Raw genomic sequence first — 14,498 nt, forward strand, 5'->3', positions numbered from 1 at the left:
GAAGTTTGAAATGGTTTTATTCAGTGTTCAGAGGACTAACTTACAACAGAAAACAAAACCCAAGACACTTGCTGAATGTATATCCATCGTGTGCTCTTGAAGGAGAGGCACATTACTGCCTTCCAGCATGGCTCAGAGCAGTTCTCACACAGCAATTCACAGCTTCAGATGCGTTTCCTTCATTGAAAAAACTGAATTTTAATAAATGGACCAGAGAGTGATCAGCCACTCACAGTGCAGGGCCTCAGCTTCTGGGGCTGCTGGAGGTCTGACAGGGTGTCAGTAGGCCAGGGAGGATTAGCTGACTGACTTGCCCTCACTCAAAAGGAAAACAAGTGTGGGACAGGAAGATGTGGCTTAGTGCTCTTCCAAAGTTAAGAGCAATGCAGCATGGAGCTCACTCAGTCCAAGGGATGTCTCTTCTGTGAGCAAGGCATTTTTCTGTATCCCTTCTTCCACGCATAGGTAGCCCCACAGGAAGATAACCAGTGTTTCCCCCAGGTCACAGCCGAGGAGTTCTACCTGAAGTCAGCTTCCTCCTCCCACGTTCCCCAGTGCTGCTGTGCCCTGCCCCTCAGAGAGTGCTCTGGGTTGAGATGAAGAGGAGATGAGCTGGCAACTGGGGCATGGATACAGCTAGTAGTGTACTTAAATACTAGAAATGCACCAAACTTCTATGGTGGGGGCAAAAAAGACAAATCTCACAGCCTGATCTTTGCTTCTGATACCATGAACAACTCCAAAACACCAGCAACTCCAAGTTTCCCTTTGGCTTCTGCTGTGCTGCATCTGAGTAGCAAGAAAGTCTCTTGTTCCAAGGACAGTATCTGCAGCATCTTTTCATTGTCCATATGTGAAGCGGGGGACTGTTTGTAGTGGTGCTTCACATATGGCAGTTGATGCTGCAGCTCCATGGATGTCATGGCTGCGTCCCATAGGTGGGGTTGCCTCCCTTGAAGGACAGAAGTTCAGACATTAGATGCTACTCCCAGTGAAGCTAGTGCAGAGCAACTACAGCAAACCCACCTCCTCTCTGGAGCCCAGGACTGGAAACTTATGCCATGTACTTGGTCAGGCCAGACAGGAGATACCATCTTACCAGAGAGCTGCCCTACTGCTTTTGTTGCAAGAATTCAACTCAAATCCTTGGCCTTTCCCACCACATCTTACAATTACAGGGCAGAATGTCTGCAGGGGGACAATAGGGCAGACAGCAAGGGAAGGGCCAGAGTCCTAGGAACCTTGTTAGAAAGTCAAGTGCCAAGTCTACATCCCAGGGTAGTCTGATAGCAGCAGCCAAATTTGAGACCTCTCTGATCTGTCTGTCCCCAGCAGGAAGTGCCAATGGCTTTCAGTCATTCAAGCTCTGTTCCCCTCCAGTGCAAAGGAGCTGAGGCAAGAGACAAGAGAAGTGCCAGGGGTGCCAGGTGCAGCAGGGTGTCATTTCTTGTACATTTGCACTGCCCCCACATCAGGAACAAGATCACGCCTCTTGGCACATGCCACCTTTGTTCCTATCTGTTCCTTCCTCTGCAGAATGTACCTGCCACAAACCACCATGCAAGACTCCATGTGTACAACCTGCACTGTGCTAACTTGAGGCCTTGAGCTTCAGCTAAAGTCACCTCCACAGTCTTGGAGGAAGGCAAGTTTGGCCACAAAAAAAAAAGTGCATCTTCTACCATGTGCCGAGGGAGCCAGGCTGCTTACCAGTTCATAGTCCTCCACATATTTGTACTTCTTCTCTCTGTAGAAATGTCTTCTCTTCATAAAATACAGGACAATGATGTCACACAGAACTGTTGCCTACGGACGATTAAAAAAAAAAAAAAAGGAGACAGCTGAAGGCCCTGTAATTCCAAGTGAACACATACCAAGACAGATGCCAGTCTTCAGGCAGACACCAGAACTTACCACTCCCAGCAGTGCCAAACCAGAGCCAATGTTAATCATTGTAGGTATGATGTCAAATTTTCCTGCCTGAGAGAGAAAGTTACAAGTGAGAATGCTTTTGCTGGACCTGTTGCAGCGTGCCAAAGCCCTGGGATTTCAAATGGAGAGAGGTACCTTTCCAAACACCATGACATCAAAGCGGATACCATACGCCTTGATGAGGGTCCGTGCCTCGAGGCCGCTTGTGTCCCTGTAGTACTTTGCAAATCTGCAGAGCAAATTGGTTCAGAAGCTGTGTGGAGGTTACCATCTAAAGCCTCACAATATCCAAGCCTATTGCCAGCCCAGCATACCCCAACCCAGGTTGAAAATTGGTTTCTCACTGAGGAGACGGAGAGTCAGACAGGTTTCATTTAGCTATGTGCTTACAGACAGTGTGGTCAGAGATTATGCACAACACACAGTCTGCACCAAGGGCCCTACAGAAGTTGTCTAGCCACTAGCAGAGTTTGAGCCAGTTTCTAAAGCACGTGAAAGGGGAAGTGGGAAAAACCCAAAAGTCCCAGTTAGTCCCTCCTGCTTGGCCTAACTTCACCAGCAAAGAGACCTTTATTATTGTCCTGAACCTGTTTGTCCTGCAGAGCAGGTCAAATCCCTGGTTTTGTTCCCCCTGAAGGGAATTTAGTGAGAAGGTCAGTGGGATTTTAGCCAAGGTTTCTAGCAAAGCTCTGCCAGGCTAAGCAGTCTGCTGGGAGTGAAGTCTGCAGGCATGAGATTTGCCACCAGAGGGAGCAGCCAAGGATGCAGTGAACATGGCTGCGGTAGTCACTCCAAAAGCAGCATTTGGTAGGCACACAGAGAGCATCCCAGTCCTTTGTTCAGTTCAGCACATGCATGCACGTATTTTACAGGGAAGCAGAGGCGGAGGCGATGAGAGCAAACTTACTGTATCCCATGATCTGCAGGGTCAAGAGGAAACCGCAGAAAGGATGGAAGAGAAGAGAAGAGAGCGCCGTTGGGCTGCATGGTTCTTCCGTAACAAGCACGAGCGTTTAAGGGTCATGGATCACTCGGCACTTGCTAAGTTTACCAGATGGTTGCACCAGCCTGTTTGATCAGAGCAGGCTGGTCCAGGACATTTTTCAAGGCCTGATTATCATCTACACCTGGTTCTTGGCTTCTGCTGAAGAAATGTTGCCTGCCAGCTTGCCGTAGCAGAGCAGCCTCCCCCAACACACTCACAGCCAAGCACTCTGCAGGCATCTCATTCAAACCCAAAAGATTTTCCTCCCTTCTGATGGTGCCCTAGTCCTTGGGCACTAGTGTGACACTGCCCAAGAGCTGCATGGGAATTCAAGCTCTCCAAAACACCCTCTGCACGAGCATAAACAGTTTTGCTCTCTTACTTCTGGAGAAGGCCCCAAGCAACGCAGAGGCAGTGTTGCTACAGCACCAACACACCCCAGAAGCTGAACTAGTTCAACCAGCACAGGCACAGCAGTCTACCATAGATCTGGCTGGACATGGACAACTCCATGCACAGCTGAAGGATTCTGTCAATCTGGTCAGCTACTTCTCCTTCCACCCCCGTGCACGCTAGAAGAATTCCCCCTTCTCCCAAATTCTCTCACCCGATTGCATGGGTCTGGGAACTCCAGCTCCTGCCAAAGCAGCCTGGGCTGATGCCCCAGACATGTAGGCTGCACTAGTACAGACAGGATTCAGTATCACACTGGGCAATTGATCTGGCTCAGCTATGGAGGTTGGTATAGCTCTGTTTATACCAGCTGTTCCACTGCGGGGGAAAAAGTGGAATATTCCCAGTAGCTAGACCAGCGAGTCTCAGCCAGGGTGTCACCGTGGGAGAGAGAATCTGCTCCTCCTTCCTACCCGCTCTGCAAGCAGGTGAGCACTGTAATATATTAGCTGCTGCAATGGAGCACGGCTCGAGGCACCCTGTAGAACTGCTGTGAATTGGGGCTAAAGTTGCTGAACTAGACCCTACTGGCCAGGCGCTATCTGGGCCAGGTCAGCATCATAGAACTGGGAGCCCAGAATGAGCTACAATGATGTCCTGGCCTCCATTACCTGAAGTTGTAGCCTGGGGAGACGGTGTATCTGGAATCCTTGTTGTCAAGGCGACGGAAGCTGTATTTCGGCACACAGAGAGAAGCCGCTTTGTCAAGGTCGCAATTCCACTTGATCTGCAGCCCCATAACTCCACCCTGCAGAGCCCAGAAGGAGGAGACCAGACGGGACTCCTTAAAGCTCTGGCCAGGCAGCCAGAGGGCCTCCCTGATGCTGGCCAGGCCATTCGTTTGCAAACCAGATTCCTGCCCTCAGTGTGAGCACATCGCCATTCACCTCTACCTCGCTGCAGCTTCCCCACCAAAGACGCCAGCTTCAGTGCCAGCGAGGAGCTTATCTCGCCCCCGACCTGGCTGTTTCTGCCTACAGAGTGGCAAAGCATCAGCTCGTCCTAATTGATCAGCAACCCAGGACCCACTACAAGAACCAACCTAAACCGTGCTGCTGTTTCCCAGACTACACAAGCCATTGGAGCTCCCCCGCCCAATAACACGAATCCTTGCCCTGGGCAGTAAGAGGCATAGTGCCGTGGGCTGGGCTTCACTCCTGCCACTGCATGGCACCTTCCTGCACCAGCTCCCCCATGAGAAGCATGCAGGGTACAGAAGCAGTATGGTTAAGTATTTGCCAAGTCAAGTTTACACCTCCCCAGAGCCAGTACACCAGTAGCAGCAGCTGCATTGCATATTCTGTGGCTGCCTGCTTGCAGCAAGCGAGTTCAAGTGCCTGCCTCCCCCTGTCGAGTAGGGCCTCATCAAGCGAGGGGCCCAACACCCACCTCCATAGCCATCTCCTGGAAGTTCTGCCCTGCAGCCTCCATTATTTTTTGGATCCGGAATATTGGGCAGAAGGGATCCGTTTGAGGGTCATAGATACAGCGCTTCAGGTACGTGGAATTGATGCTAGGGAGAATATTTCGCCTGGAGGAGCAGAGGAAGACAGCACTGGGTTAGAGCCATCTGCACCTCATCTTTCCTGCCCCAGTCCTGCCCCGTGGCTCATGGGCAGCAGAGAATTAGCCCAGTCCATCTAGTTAATATCCTCATGCAATACTTACTTGGCAAAGTCAAACTTGGGATACCAGATGTTGTTCTTCACTAAAATGGTGAAGTTCTCAGCATCCTTTAGGAAAGCTGGCCTACAAAACAGAGAGGCTGAGTACAGTGGCTTCCACTTCTATACAGCATCTTGATATCATCTCAAAGTGCTTTACAAAGAGTGTCATGCAAGTTCCTTATATGGAAAAGAAGTTGCATGCTTCTTAGTGGCACAGACAGCTCTTATGACAATGCGTAATGATGTATGCCTACATAGAGCAAAGCTCCAAAGCAGCAGCATTAGGAAGCAGGTATCAGGAGCTGGACTCACTCCCAGTTAACTTTGGTAAGTGCTAGAACAGCTGCATCTAGCCCTCTGTTGTGGCAGGGTAGGGCACGCTCTGCTAGGAAGTGCGCAATAGACCACGTCCAGCCCAGATCTGGAGAGTGGTCAGCATGCAGCTATGGCCTACTGGGCTGGGAATAAGCTTCCCACATTACCACTAGCGTGGATGCAGCCCCTGTTGCTGTCCTGTAGATTATACTGTCCCCACAACCATGCACACGGCACTGAAGAAAAGCAGTGCCTACTTGAGAGCTCTCTAGAGGAGGCAAGAAATGTTTCCTCCCCCACCCCTCCTTCACCACCTCCCTTTTGGTTCCCGTTTACAAATCAGCACCACTAGTACAGTCAAGACTCTCTTTCTTGAGCCCTCCCAGCTAGTCCATGCATCAACAGTCAGCATCTCATGGAGACCTCCCCTCCTCCTTGCGACTGTCCAGATCACCAACTCTCCCCTCAGGGCAGGGACACCAATCCTGTGGCAGTCAAACAAACAGCAGTCACCTGGGTACATTCGTATCATCCTCCACGGGACACCACGCATAGATCTCGCAGGTTTTGATGGAGCCATTGTACTTAACACAGTTCCCAGTCTGGACTCCTGGAAGGACACGAAAAGGAAGATACTCGCTGTGTATCCAAAGCAAAGTGGCAAGAGCTTTGCATCCTTCTGCAAGGCTCTTGCAGGGACGAGCAGCCCAGCCTAGGTGTTGGACAGAGGGCAGCAAGAGTTCCCCTGCGATGTTAGCTAAGGTGGCACAGTGGGGCCAGTGTTAGTCCTCCCCTACAAAGTCTATAGGAAGACAAGCAGGAAGACTGGCTTCTTCAGTGCCTGAAGTCCAGCAACAGATTGGGGTTCTTCTAACCAGGAAACCATAGGGATAAAGACAATATTGGGGTAACTGCCAAAGACTCCTCAGCCCCCTGCAAGTCACTTATGTGCTGTTTTCCTCCCCTTAAACCATTGGACAGGAGGTCCATTAGAAACCTTCAAGCTTCACACTGCTTACAGAATGGAGCGGTCCAGCCTCCCTCCAACTACGTAGTGCTTCATCGGCATCCAGATTCCCTTCTGAAGAGGAAGGCCAAGCAGGAGCCCCATGGGGAATAGAGGACAGGTCTGCACTGCCAGTGTCATCTAGTTCAAAATGGGTGTTTCACCCTTGGGCAGGGTGCAGGCCTCCCAGGTGCTGGACAGCAGAGTCTTTTGGTCAGCAGTGCTCATTCAGGCCACAAATCACAGCCAGTGTCACTCCACCCTTCTTGGGGTGCGAGGACTCAATAGCAGTGCCAGCCATCTCTGCATCTCACAGCATCTCTCTAGCTAGTGCTTGGTTCCTCTTTGCATTAGGGTGTGAGGACACTCAGGGCAGAGCAGTCGGTCAGGCTGTGGCAGTACAGTGACCGCTGCTGGCCAGATGCTTCTGCCAAGCATATCAAACATTGTGGGCCACTTGAATGACTGTTCAATGCCTTTTTCTAGCTTTGCAGGTACAGCTCTCTGCTTCTTGTTGTCTATGCTGCATCTACTTTGCCAAGGCAGAGAGTTTAACCCTCTGAGCTCCCTTTGAAAGAGCACAGGTCTTTTTCTTGAAGGGTGTACTTTGCAGAGCGAGAGTGGCAGTAACTTGATGAAACCATGTTCCTATTCTACTGGAAACATGACCCACACTGAAGAAAAAGGGAAGTGTAGGTCATTTCCTACCGTTGCTATGAGTGCCTACATATCCTGCATGGCAGTCCTCTTCAGCCTTGCACACAGTCGTCTTATCTGGAAGCTAGAGAAGAAGAGCTGTTACTATAAAGTGATGCAGTTCTGTGCGCTCTCTATGCACATAGCCATGAGTTACTCCACCCAGCTGTTAGACTCTTCGAGGCCAAATAGGCTGGAAGGAACGTCAGGTGGTCAACTAGTCCAGCCCCTGCTCAAAGCAGGATCATCTAAACAAAAGCCTAGACATGCTTGGATGTAGGCTGGACAATAAGAGCGGTTGAAGCAGCTCTTTAGCTAATCTATTCCAATGCTGACTGACACACCCTCCTCATTACCACAGGACTTTCTGTTCCCCATTTTGCATATGTATCCTTGATGATTCTGTCCTGTGTGCTTTGGACACGTCCTTACTGGATTTCATCCAATCTATTTCAGACCATTTGTTTTTCAGTTCATCAAGATACATTTTACATCCTCAATTCTATCCTCCAAAATCACTGCCACCCTGTGAGACCCCAACCCTATTCTTGGAGGGGGAGGCAGCATAAGAAATTGGAAAGTGGGTACTGTGCATTTAAAAGTCGGCTTACTTGGAGGCTGGGATGTGTAAAGCAACACCTGAGGACGCATAAGCCCAGCTCCAGGGCAGAGCAGTCAGTCAGGCTGTGGCAGTACAGTGGAGAGGAGAGCGGCAGAGGCTATGCTACAAAACAGCAAGCAGGCAGGCAGGGCTGTAGCTGGGAAGGCCTGCTGAGATTTGAGTAGAGGCCTGTGGGGGATGGGGGCTCTGGGGAAAGGCACCAGCTGAAGTGGACTGTGTTTGGGTTTGCACTGCTTCTAACAAGGGTGACATCCAGGTGTAGGAGTCCTGCCACAGGCACGAGGCAGCTAGAGAGGGCAGATGGGAGGCAGCTGAGAGCACTGGGGGAGTGCAGTGTCTGTTTATGGGTTGGTTTGGGCTGGAGAGCCCTGCTGAGCAGAGAAGGGGGCACCGAGCCCTGTGACACTGGGAGCGGGTGGTACAAAGTGATAAGCCCAAGGGTGTGACTGGGTGGGTAAGACAGAATGGTTTGAGAGCGGTCCAGCAGCACTGTCACTCCAGAGGGGTGGCCCAGCAGTATGAATAATGAATGGGACAGCCAAGATTGGTTACCTGACTGAACTGAGGGCCTGTTCTCATGTATTTGGGAGCAGCAAGATGTGGTAGGTGGGAGCAGCCAGGCCGTCAGGAGGACAAACAGGTAAAAACCAACTGCCAGGAGGTGACAGACCCTTCCCAGGCATGGCTGGCCCTGCTACACACCCCACCCAGATGGACATCTGCCAATGTGACATCACTGTCAGGGCAGCTAGGATCTGGATCCAACTTCCAAGAGAAGTGGTGCTGGCTCCTACCCTGGGGGTCTTTAAGAGGAGGCTGGACGAACACCTTGCTGGGGTCGTTTGACCCCAGTACTCTTTCCTGCCATGGCGGGGGGGAGAGTGGGGTGTTGGACTTGATGATCTGCTCAGGTCCCTTCCAACCCTGTGAAACTATGAATTTATTAGCAGAGACTCAATTCCACCCTTCAAGTCAATGAAGGGCCTGAACTGTACTAGACCCAGGACAGGCCTCGGGGAAAATTTGTTCAATGTCTCTTCCCAGGTAGACCCCGGCGACCGCCCTTTGACAAGAGTTACACACCCGCACCAAAACTGTTAGCAATGAGGCTGACTGAGATTGTACCTACCTCGGGACAGGAACCTTGTGTTTGGTTCAGTGTCATGATCATGTTTGTCATGATGAAGACGGTGTTCTCTTCCTGCACATACAAGGCAAGCAGCGAGATGCAAGAGTGAGAGGAGAATGACACTCTGGAAAACAAGCAGAGAGCTCCATTTTGGGCAGAAGGGATGTACCACTCCTGAAGAAGGCCCTTTCCCTTCAGCCAAGCCCCTGGGATATCAGTCCTTCCGGCCTCCGTGTCAGTACAGGACTGCATGGATAGCAGGAAAGTGGAGACCTTGTACGAGACCAACACCTGTGGCGAGGCTCCTGGAGAAACCCCCAGAGAAGACCCTCCCTACCAGTGTGCTCACCCCCATAAAAAGTGAGCACACTAGCAGGGAGGGAAAGACTGCAGCAAGACCTGGATAGGTTACAGGGGTGGGCTAGCAAAAACAGGATGCGTTTCAATACTGAAAAGTGCAGGGTGCTGCACGTGGGCAGTAGAAATCAGCAGCACACTTGTAAGATGGGAAACTCCCTTCTTGAGAACACGGAGGCAGAAAGGGATCTCGGAGTCGGTAATGACCCAGGATGAACATGGGCCGACAATGCGAGGTCACGGTTGGCAGGGCTAACCGGACCTTGTCGTGCATCCACAGATGCATCTCGAGCAGGTCCAGGGAGGTGATCCTCCCCCTCTATGCGACACTGGTCAGGCCGCAGCGGGAGTACTGCGTCCAGGTCTGGGCGCCGCACTTCAGGAGGGATGTGGACAGCATGGAGAGGGTCCAGAGGAGGCCACTCGCATGGTCAGGGAGCAGCAGGGCAGGCCCTACGAGGAGAGGCGACGAGACCTGAACCTGTTCAGCCTCCACAAGAGAAGGCTGAGGGGGGACCTGGTAACTGTCTATAAACTCACTAGGGGGGACCAGAAGGGTTTGGGGGACACACTGTTTCCCCAAGCACCCCCAGCATAACAAGGAATAACAACCACAAGTTGTTGGAGAGGAGGTTTAGACTAGACATCCGTAAGAACGACTTCACGGTCAGGGCGGCTAGGAGCTGGAACCAACTTCCAAGTGAAGTGGTGCTGGCTCCTGCTCTGGGGGGCTTTAAGAGGAGTCCTGATGCCTACCTGGCTGCATTCATTTGAGCCCAGTTTTTCTCCCGCCCAGGAAGGGGGTCGGACTTGAAGATCTACAAGGTCCCTCCCAACCCAACATCTGTGACTATGATTCTATAAAGTTAAAATAACTAGTCATCTATGACTAGATCAGAGGCTGGTGCTATCCAAGCAGCTCTTTGAAGGACACATGCAAGCAGGCCACCCAGAGTCTTGCCCAGTTTTGCTAGCTGGTCCACACAGGTTTCTACCAGCAGCTTCAGTGGGGCTCACAGCAGACAAGAGGCTCCATCTCTGTGCATCAGTTTACAGTTCACAGACTCTTTCCAGCCTGGTGCTTTCTACCGCCCAGGCCCAGGCAGGTCGCACCTGCCTTTTTCTTTGGCCTTGTGAACAAAGGCCTCAGGTTCTCCTTCCTGTTCAAGCACTAATAACAGCCTTAACTACTCAGTTTACAAGTGGCTCGGGCATTTGTTCCCCACTGCCTGTCTGAATCGAAGGCCACCAGCCTGCGTGTGCCCACGAGGGCTGGGAGTCAGGAACTGCCTGCTCAGTTAACAGCAGGTCTTCTCCGTCACATGCCTGCTCAGTCAATCAATAACTGCTCCCAGCAGTTCCTGTTTGGCTCCCGATCAGGTCCTGCATGGAGGACAGTTAAAACAACACAGCCAGACAGAGCAGTTCAACTTTGGTCTGTTTGCTTTAGAAAAAAGCAGGAGGAGGAGGAGGAAGAAGGGGATGTGGATCATTCTAGCAATTCCTTCCAGGCATCTGCTGTACTTCCTTACTCAACCCCTTATAAAACAGCAGCTTTGTGCTCAAGACTAGAAGTGTTGAGCCTCCACAATCCTCCACTACCCGTGCAAAGTGCAGGTGCTCAGCATCACCTGAAGCACGGCAAAGCCAGGCAGCGAGCCCGGTAGTTTGTGCAGGCGACGTGCCTGCAGCAGGGAGTCTCAGGTATAGCGGGACACTTGCCTGCAGAGGTCTCGAGGGCAAGCAGGTGCTAATCCAGCCCTCCACAGAAGAGCACGTACCTGAGGTGGAATAACATAGTCAGCCACATCCCAGACCCGGGGCCCCAACGTTGACGTGTTGGTCATGGTGACTCCTTTCACTTTGATCGTAACGGAGCTGACTACGGAGTCGACCTCCTGGTAGCCCTTTTCCCACACGAAGACCCAGCTGCAGGTAAAAGGGGGCAAGTAAGTCGTCAGGACTTCTGCATTCAGAGGCCTCTAAGAAACCAACACCATGAAATTATTCACGTAGTGTTTAAGGGACAAGCCTAGTCCCAAACATCGCACCCGAAAAGTGGAATCCAGAAAGCAAGTGAAGAGCTCGCATTTTCTTTTTTTAAATCTTAGTTTAAGCCACTCTTGCTGAGCTCGGTTACTAAATAGCAGAAAAATGGATTTGCGTTACAGGAACTGCCTGTTCGGAGAGATGACTAGTGCTGCCCACCAAGGGATACCCCCAAGGCACCGGTGTGCGATCGCCCACCCCACGCACGCCCAGTTCTCAGCGTTTCTCTCCGCACGTCTTCGTGCCGCCTCCAACGGCGGCCCTCCATTGCCCTGCAAGTGGAGAGAAGCTGAAACGTTTGTGGGGGAGGCAACAAACGAAGCAGCGAAGTACCGCCAGCTGGAGATTTCCTTCAAATGCCAATGCTTCAGGATCCTGAACCACTTGTGGGGCGAAGGCATTTCTCTAGAAATCCGCTCTCCTCCTCAGTTGGGAGCCGCCGGCTTGGGCCAAGTGCCGCGCGTCAAGAAGTCCCGTTAACGTTTCCCCCGCCCCAAGGGCGCACAGGCCTCCCTCCCATCGGAGCCTACTCGCGGGGGAAGTGGCCGCGGGTGGGTCCGTTATCAGCTGTGGCCTCTTCTGCAAGCGCCCAGAAAAGGCTATCGGTTCATCTGAGCTCAAGCGAGCAACCGGCTCATTTGAAGAGGCAAAATGGGGGAGCCAGGAAAAAAGGAGCCCCCAGAAGAACGGTTTTCCCTTCTCAACCCCCCTGAGCAAGAACCGCGTGCGAGGGGCCGAGCTCTGCTAGGTCTGAACCCCGGCGGGCGATTATTTGGGGCGGAGGGCGCTTCCTGGGTCTTGGCAAGCATCGGGGCAGATCAATGTTCGTTTTCTAAACCTCCTCGGGGCTTGCGGGCCAAGCACAAGGGCCCGGCAGGCTGGTCCAGCCCGCGCTGCTCGGCCGGCTGGGCGCCACGCCCGCCGGCGACGAGCCCCCGCTCTCCTGCGCGCCCGCCGGCTCCATCGACCCGAGCGAGGCTTGTTCCCTCGCCCCTCAGGAGCCCCGCCGCCCCGCGCCCGCTCACCCGACCACGTAGGCGAGGATGCCGAGCTGCACGAGCCGGTTCATGAGCCCCACTTTGCGGCTGCGGATCATGACGATGCGCGGGGTGTCGTACTCGAAGAGCAGGCCGCGGCAGCACTCCCAGCAGGACGCCATGGCGACGGCGGCAGCCCCGGGCCCGGGCCCGGCCCGGCCTTATGCGGCCGTGAGGAGCCGCCCCCGCCCCCGGGCCCGCCCGGCCCCGCCTCCCCCGGCCCCGGCCCCGGCGGCGAGCACCCCCGGGCGAGCGGGCCGCGCCGCTGCGGGAGGCGGGAGCCGCACCTGCCCGCTTGTCTCCTCCACCTCGTCACCTAATGGCTCCGGCGGGCTGGTCGTTGTAGCGGTGGGGCCGGAGGTTGACCGCTGAAAAGGAGCGCTCCGCAGGGCCCCCCGCAGGCGGCGGAGGTCGGCCGGGGGCCTGGCGCTTGGCGGGCGGGGGTGAAAGCCAGCCGGGCGGCCGGAGCAGGCTGTGGAGGGGCGGTGGCGCGGAGCCGCCGGCGGAGGTCCCCGGCGGGCCGTGGGACGAGGGTGGGGTGCAGGGGTGGGACGGGGAGCTGTGGACGCGCCGTGCGGGGGAGGAGAGCCTCGCAGGGCCGGGCCGATGCTGGCGGGCAGGAGCTGGACTAGACGTGATCTCTGGAGCTCCCTGCCAGCTCCCTGAGGGGTGCAGGGGGCCTCGGGAGGGCATTTTGCCTAGTCCAGCCTCCTACGCAAAGCTGGACAGGCCCCAACTGGATCATCTCCTGTCCTGAAGGTTTTCAAGAGCAGACTAGAGAGTCACCTCGCTGGGGTCACTAACCCCAGCTGTCTTCCTGCCTAGAGCAAGCGGGCTGGACCCGACGATCTGTGAGGTCCCTTCCAGCCCCTGACAATCTATGAATTTATGAATCCCAGCCTGGGCTTTGTCAAGCCAGGACTTAAACACCTCCAAGGATGGAGACGCCACCACCTCTCTGGGGAGCCTGGTCCAGTGCTTCACCACCCTCCTAGCGAGAAAGCTTTCCCTAATATCCGACCTCAACTTTCCTTGCCGCAGCTTGAGCCCATTGCTCCTCGTCCTGGCGTCTGATTGATTCTCTGATTCAAAATAATAACAGGTGGCTGAGAAACAACCAACCCAACTGCAGGCCTGGGTCTGTGCAACTTCTTGCTTCATCGTCACGGGCAAGCAAGGCTCGACTTGGGTGGGGAGAACTTTTTCTGCTCATTTTTGACCTGTGAAGTCCCCTGAACATCCATCCTGGGGCTGGGTGGGGATCACAGATGTGAACTGGGATTTTCTATGCCCTTAACCAGGAGGGAAGAACAGGCATTATTAACCTCAGGTGCTCAGCAGGTGTGAGCCAGGACTCAAAACATCATGAGACTGTTTAAAAACAATATAGGTAGGAGGTCCTTTTAATGGACCCCTTCTCTTCTGAGCCTTTAGGTCATGCTTGCTTCATGTTTCCGAGCATTTCACGGCATCCGTGAGAACTAGAAGCAAGTTTCCTTCTTAAATACGAAAGCTGCGATTCTGATGCATTCCCTCATCCCCACAGTTGGGGGCTTAAAAACAAGTGTCATTTATGGCAAGACTCACAGAACAAACCCGTGTGGTAGCTGCACTACAAAGAGACACAGGCAACGAGTTTAAATCTGTCTGAACCACAATTACTCCCCTCTCAATTAAAGGAGGTTTCACCTATGTGATGATTTTGCCATCACCAGGCCTTCGTTCTCCAGCCAGCCAGGAAACCTGTAATCAAAAATATGGTAGGCAGACCTAAATTTTTAACGATTTAATCGAATTAAATCATGTTTAAATAACGTATTTATTATTTAAACAATGTATTTAAGTATTTTATACTTGCCTTAGGAGTGCCCAAAGATCCCAATCAGATGAAGACTCCCATTGTGTGAGGCACAGGTCCCATATAAAAAGAGTAGGGAAGAGGAGAGTATAAAACAAACCCCTTCCAGCTGCCTTAAGGCACCAGTGATAAGCAAAAAAGGGCACAAACCTGATTCTTTTTTTTCTCTTTGCAAGTTATGTTTGCGAGCCAGGCAGGCTGCCAGCTGGTTTTCCCGTGGATTGCTTACAGCAGACGGCTGATTTCCCAGAAGTCCGCATGGCAGGAAGCAGAGACGGGTTTTAGTGTAGGTATATATGCATTTGTAGTTACTTGTATCCTGATGTGGCTACTTGTCACCCAAAGACTCAGACATTGGTGAGATGTGTATTATCCACAGGGATGAAAACAGA

The 14,498-nt window shown here is 53.0% G+C and overlaps 1 protein-coding gene and 1 long non-coding RNA gene across 8 annotated transcripts in view; one reads left to right on the top strand and one right to left on the bottom strand.

The window, feature by feature from the left end:
* On the bottom strand, positions 1-12,664 carry P2RX4 (purinergic receptor P2X 4). Of its 6 annotated transcripts, none has more exons than XM_090063820.1 (14): positions 12,536-12,664; positions 10,944-11,091; positions 8,806-8,877; positions 7,067-7,139; positions 5,866-5,962; positions 5,039-5,119; positions 4,760-4,901; positions 3,982-4,118; positions 2,840-2,923; positions 2,068-2,161; positions 1,915-1,980; positions 1,711-1,806; positions 1,310-1,390; positions 1-952 (listed from the first exon to the last, which is right to left on the bottom strand). In XM_090063820.1, exons 2-13 carry the CDS (start codon positions 11,007-11,009, stop codon positions 1,352-1,354), a joined length of 1,047 nt encoding a protein of 348 aa, XP_089919946.1. In that variant the 5' UTR covers positions 11,010-11,091; positions 12,536-12,664; the 3' UTR covers positions 1-952; positions 1,310-1,351. The 6 variants fall into 6 exon arrangements, with proteins under 6 accessions (XP_089919946.1, XP_089919945.1, XP_089919940.1 ...); XM_090063819.1 differs by having other exon boundaries at positions 8,806-8,929; XM_090063814.1 differs by lacking the exon at positions 12,536-12,664 and adding an exon at positions 12,237-12,528.
* The window catches only part of LOC149857900 (uncharacterized), a 3,372-nt gene continuing 1,401 nt past the window's right edge, over positions 12,528-14,498 (top strand). Inside the window, exons 1-3 of one of the 2 annotated variants that reach the window (XR_016444330.1) lie at positions 12,528-12,658; positions 13,351-13,437; positions 14,283-14,392. This is a non-coding gene — a long non-coding RNA (uncharacterized LOC149857900). The remainder of the gene's footprint in view (positions 12,659-13,350; positions 13,438-14,282; positions 14,393-14,498) is intronic. The other variant, XR_016444329.1, reaches the window with a different exon arrangement.

The sequence above is a fragment of the Crocodylus siamensis genome, chromosome 9 (genome assembly GCF_052110815.1).
Source record: "Crocodylus siamensis isolate JL-2025a chromosome 9, ASM5211081v1, whole genome shotgun sequence".
NCBI classification, from domain to species: Eukaryota; Metazoa; Chordata; order Crocodylia; family Crocodylidae; genus Crocodylus; species Crocodylus siamensis.

What these genes read in the sequence shown, in the direction of transcription:
- P2RX4 (XM_090063814.1), bottom strand. Translation starts at nt 12,370, where the DNA reads ATGGCGTCCTGCTGGGAGTGCTGCCGCGGCCTGCTCTTCGAGTACGAC. An exon ending in CCTGCAGATCATGGGATACA is followed by an intron (nt 2,162 to 2,839) that starts GTAAGTTTGCTC and finishes TTTGCTCTGCAG; the next exon opens with ATTTGCAAAGTACTACAGGG. An exon ending in ATGTGGAGGACTATGAACTG is followed by an intron (nt 1,391 to 1,710) that starts GTAAGCAGCCTG and finishes CTCTTGCCTCAG; the next exon opens with CTCCTTTGCACTGGAGGGGA.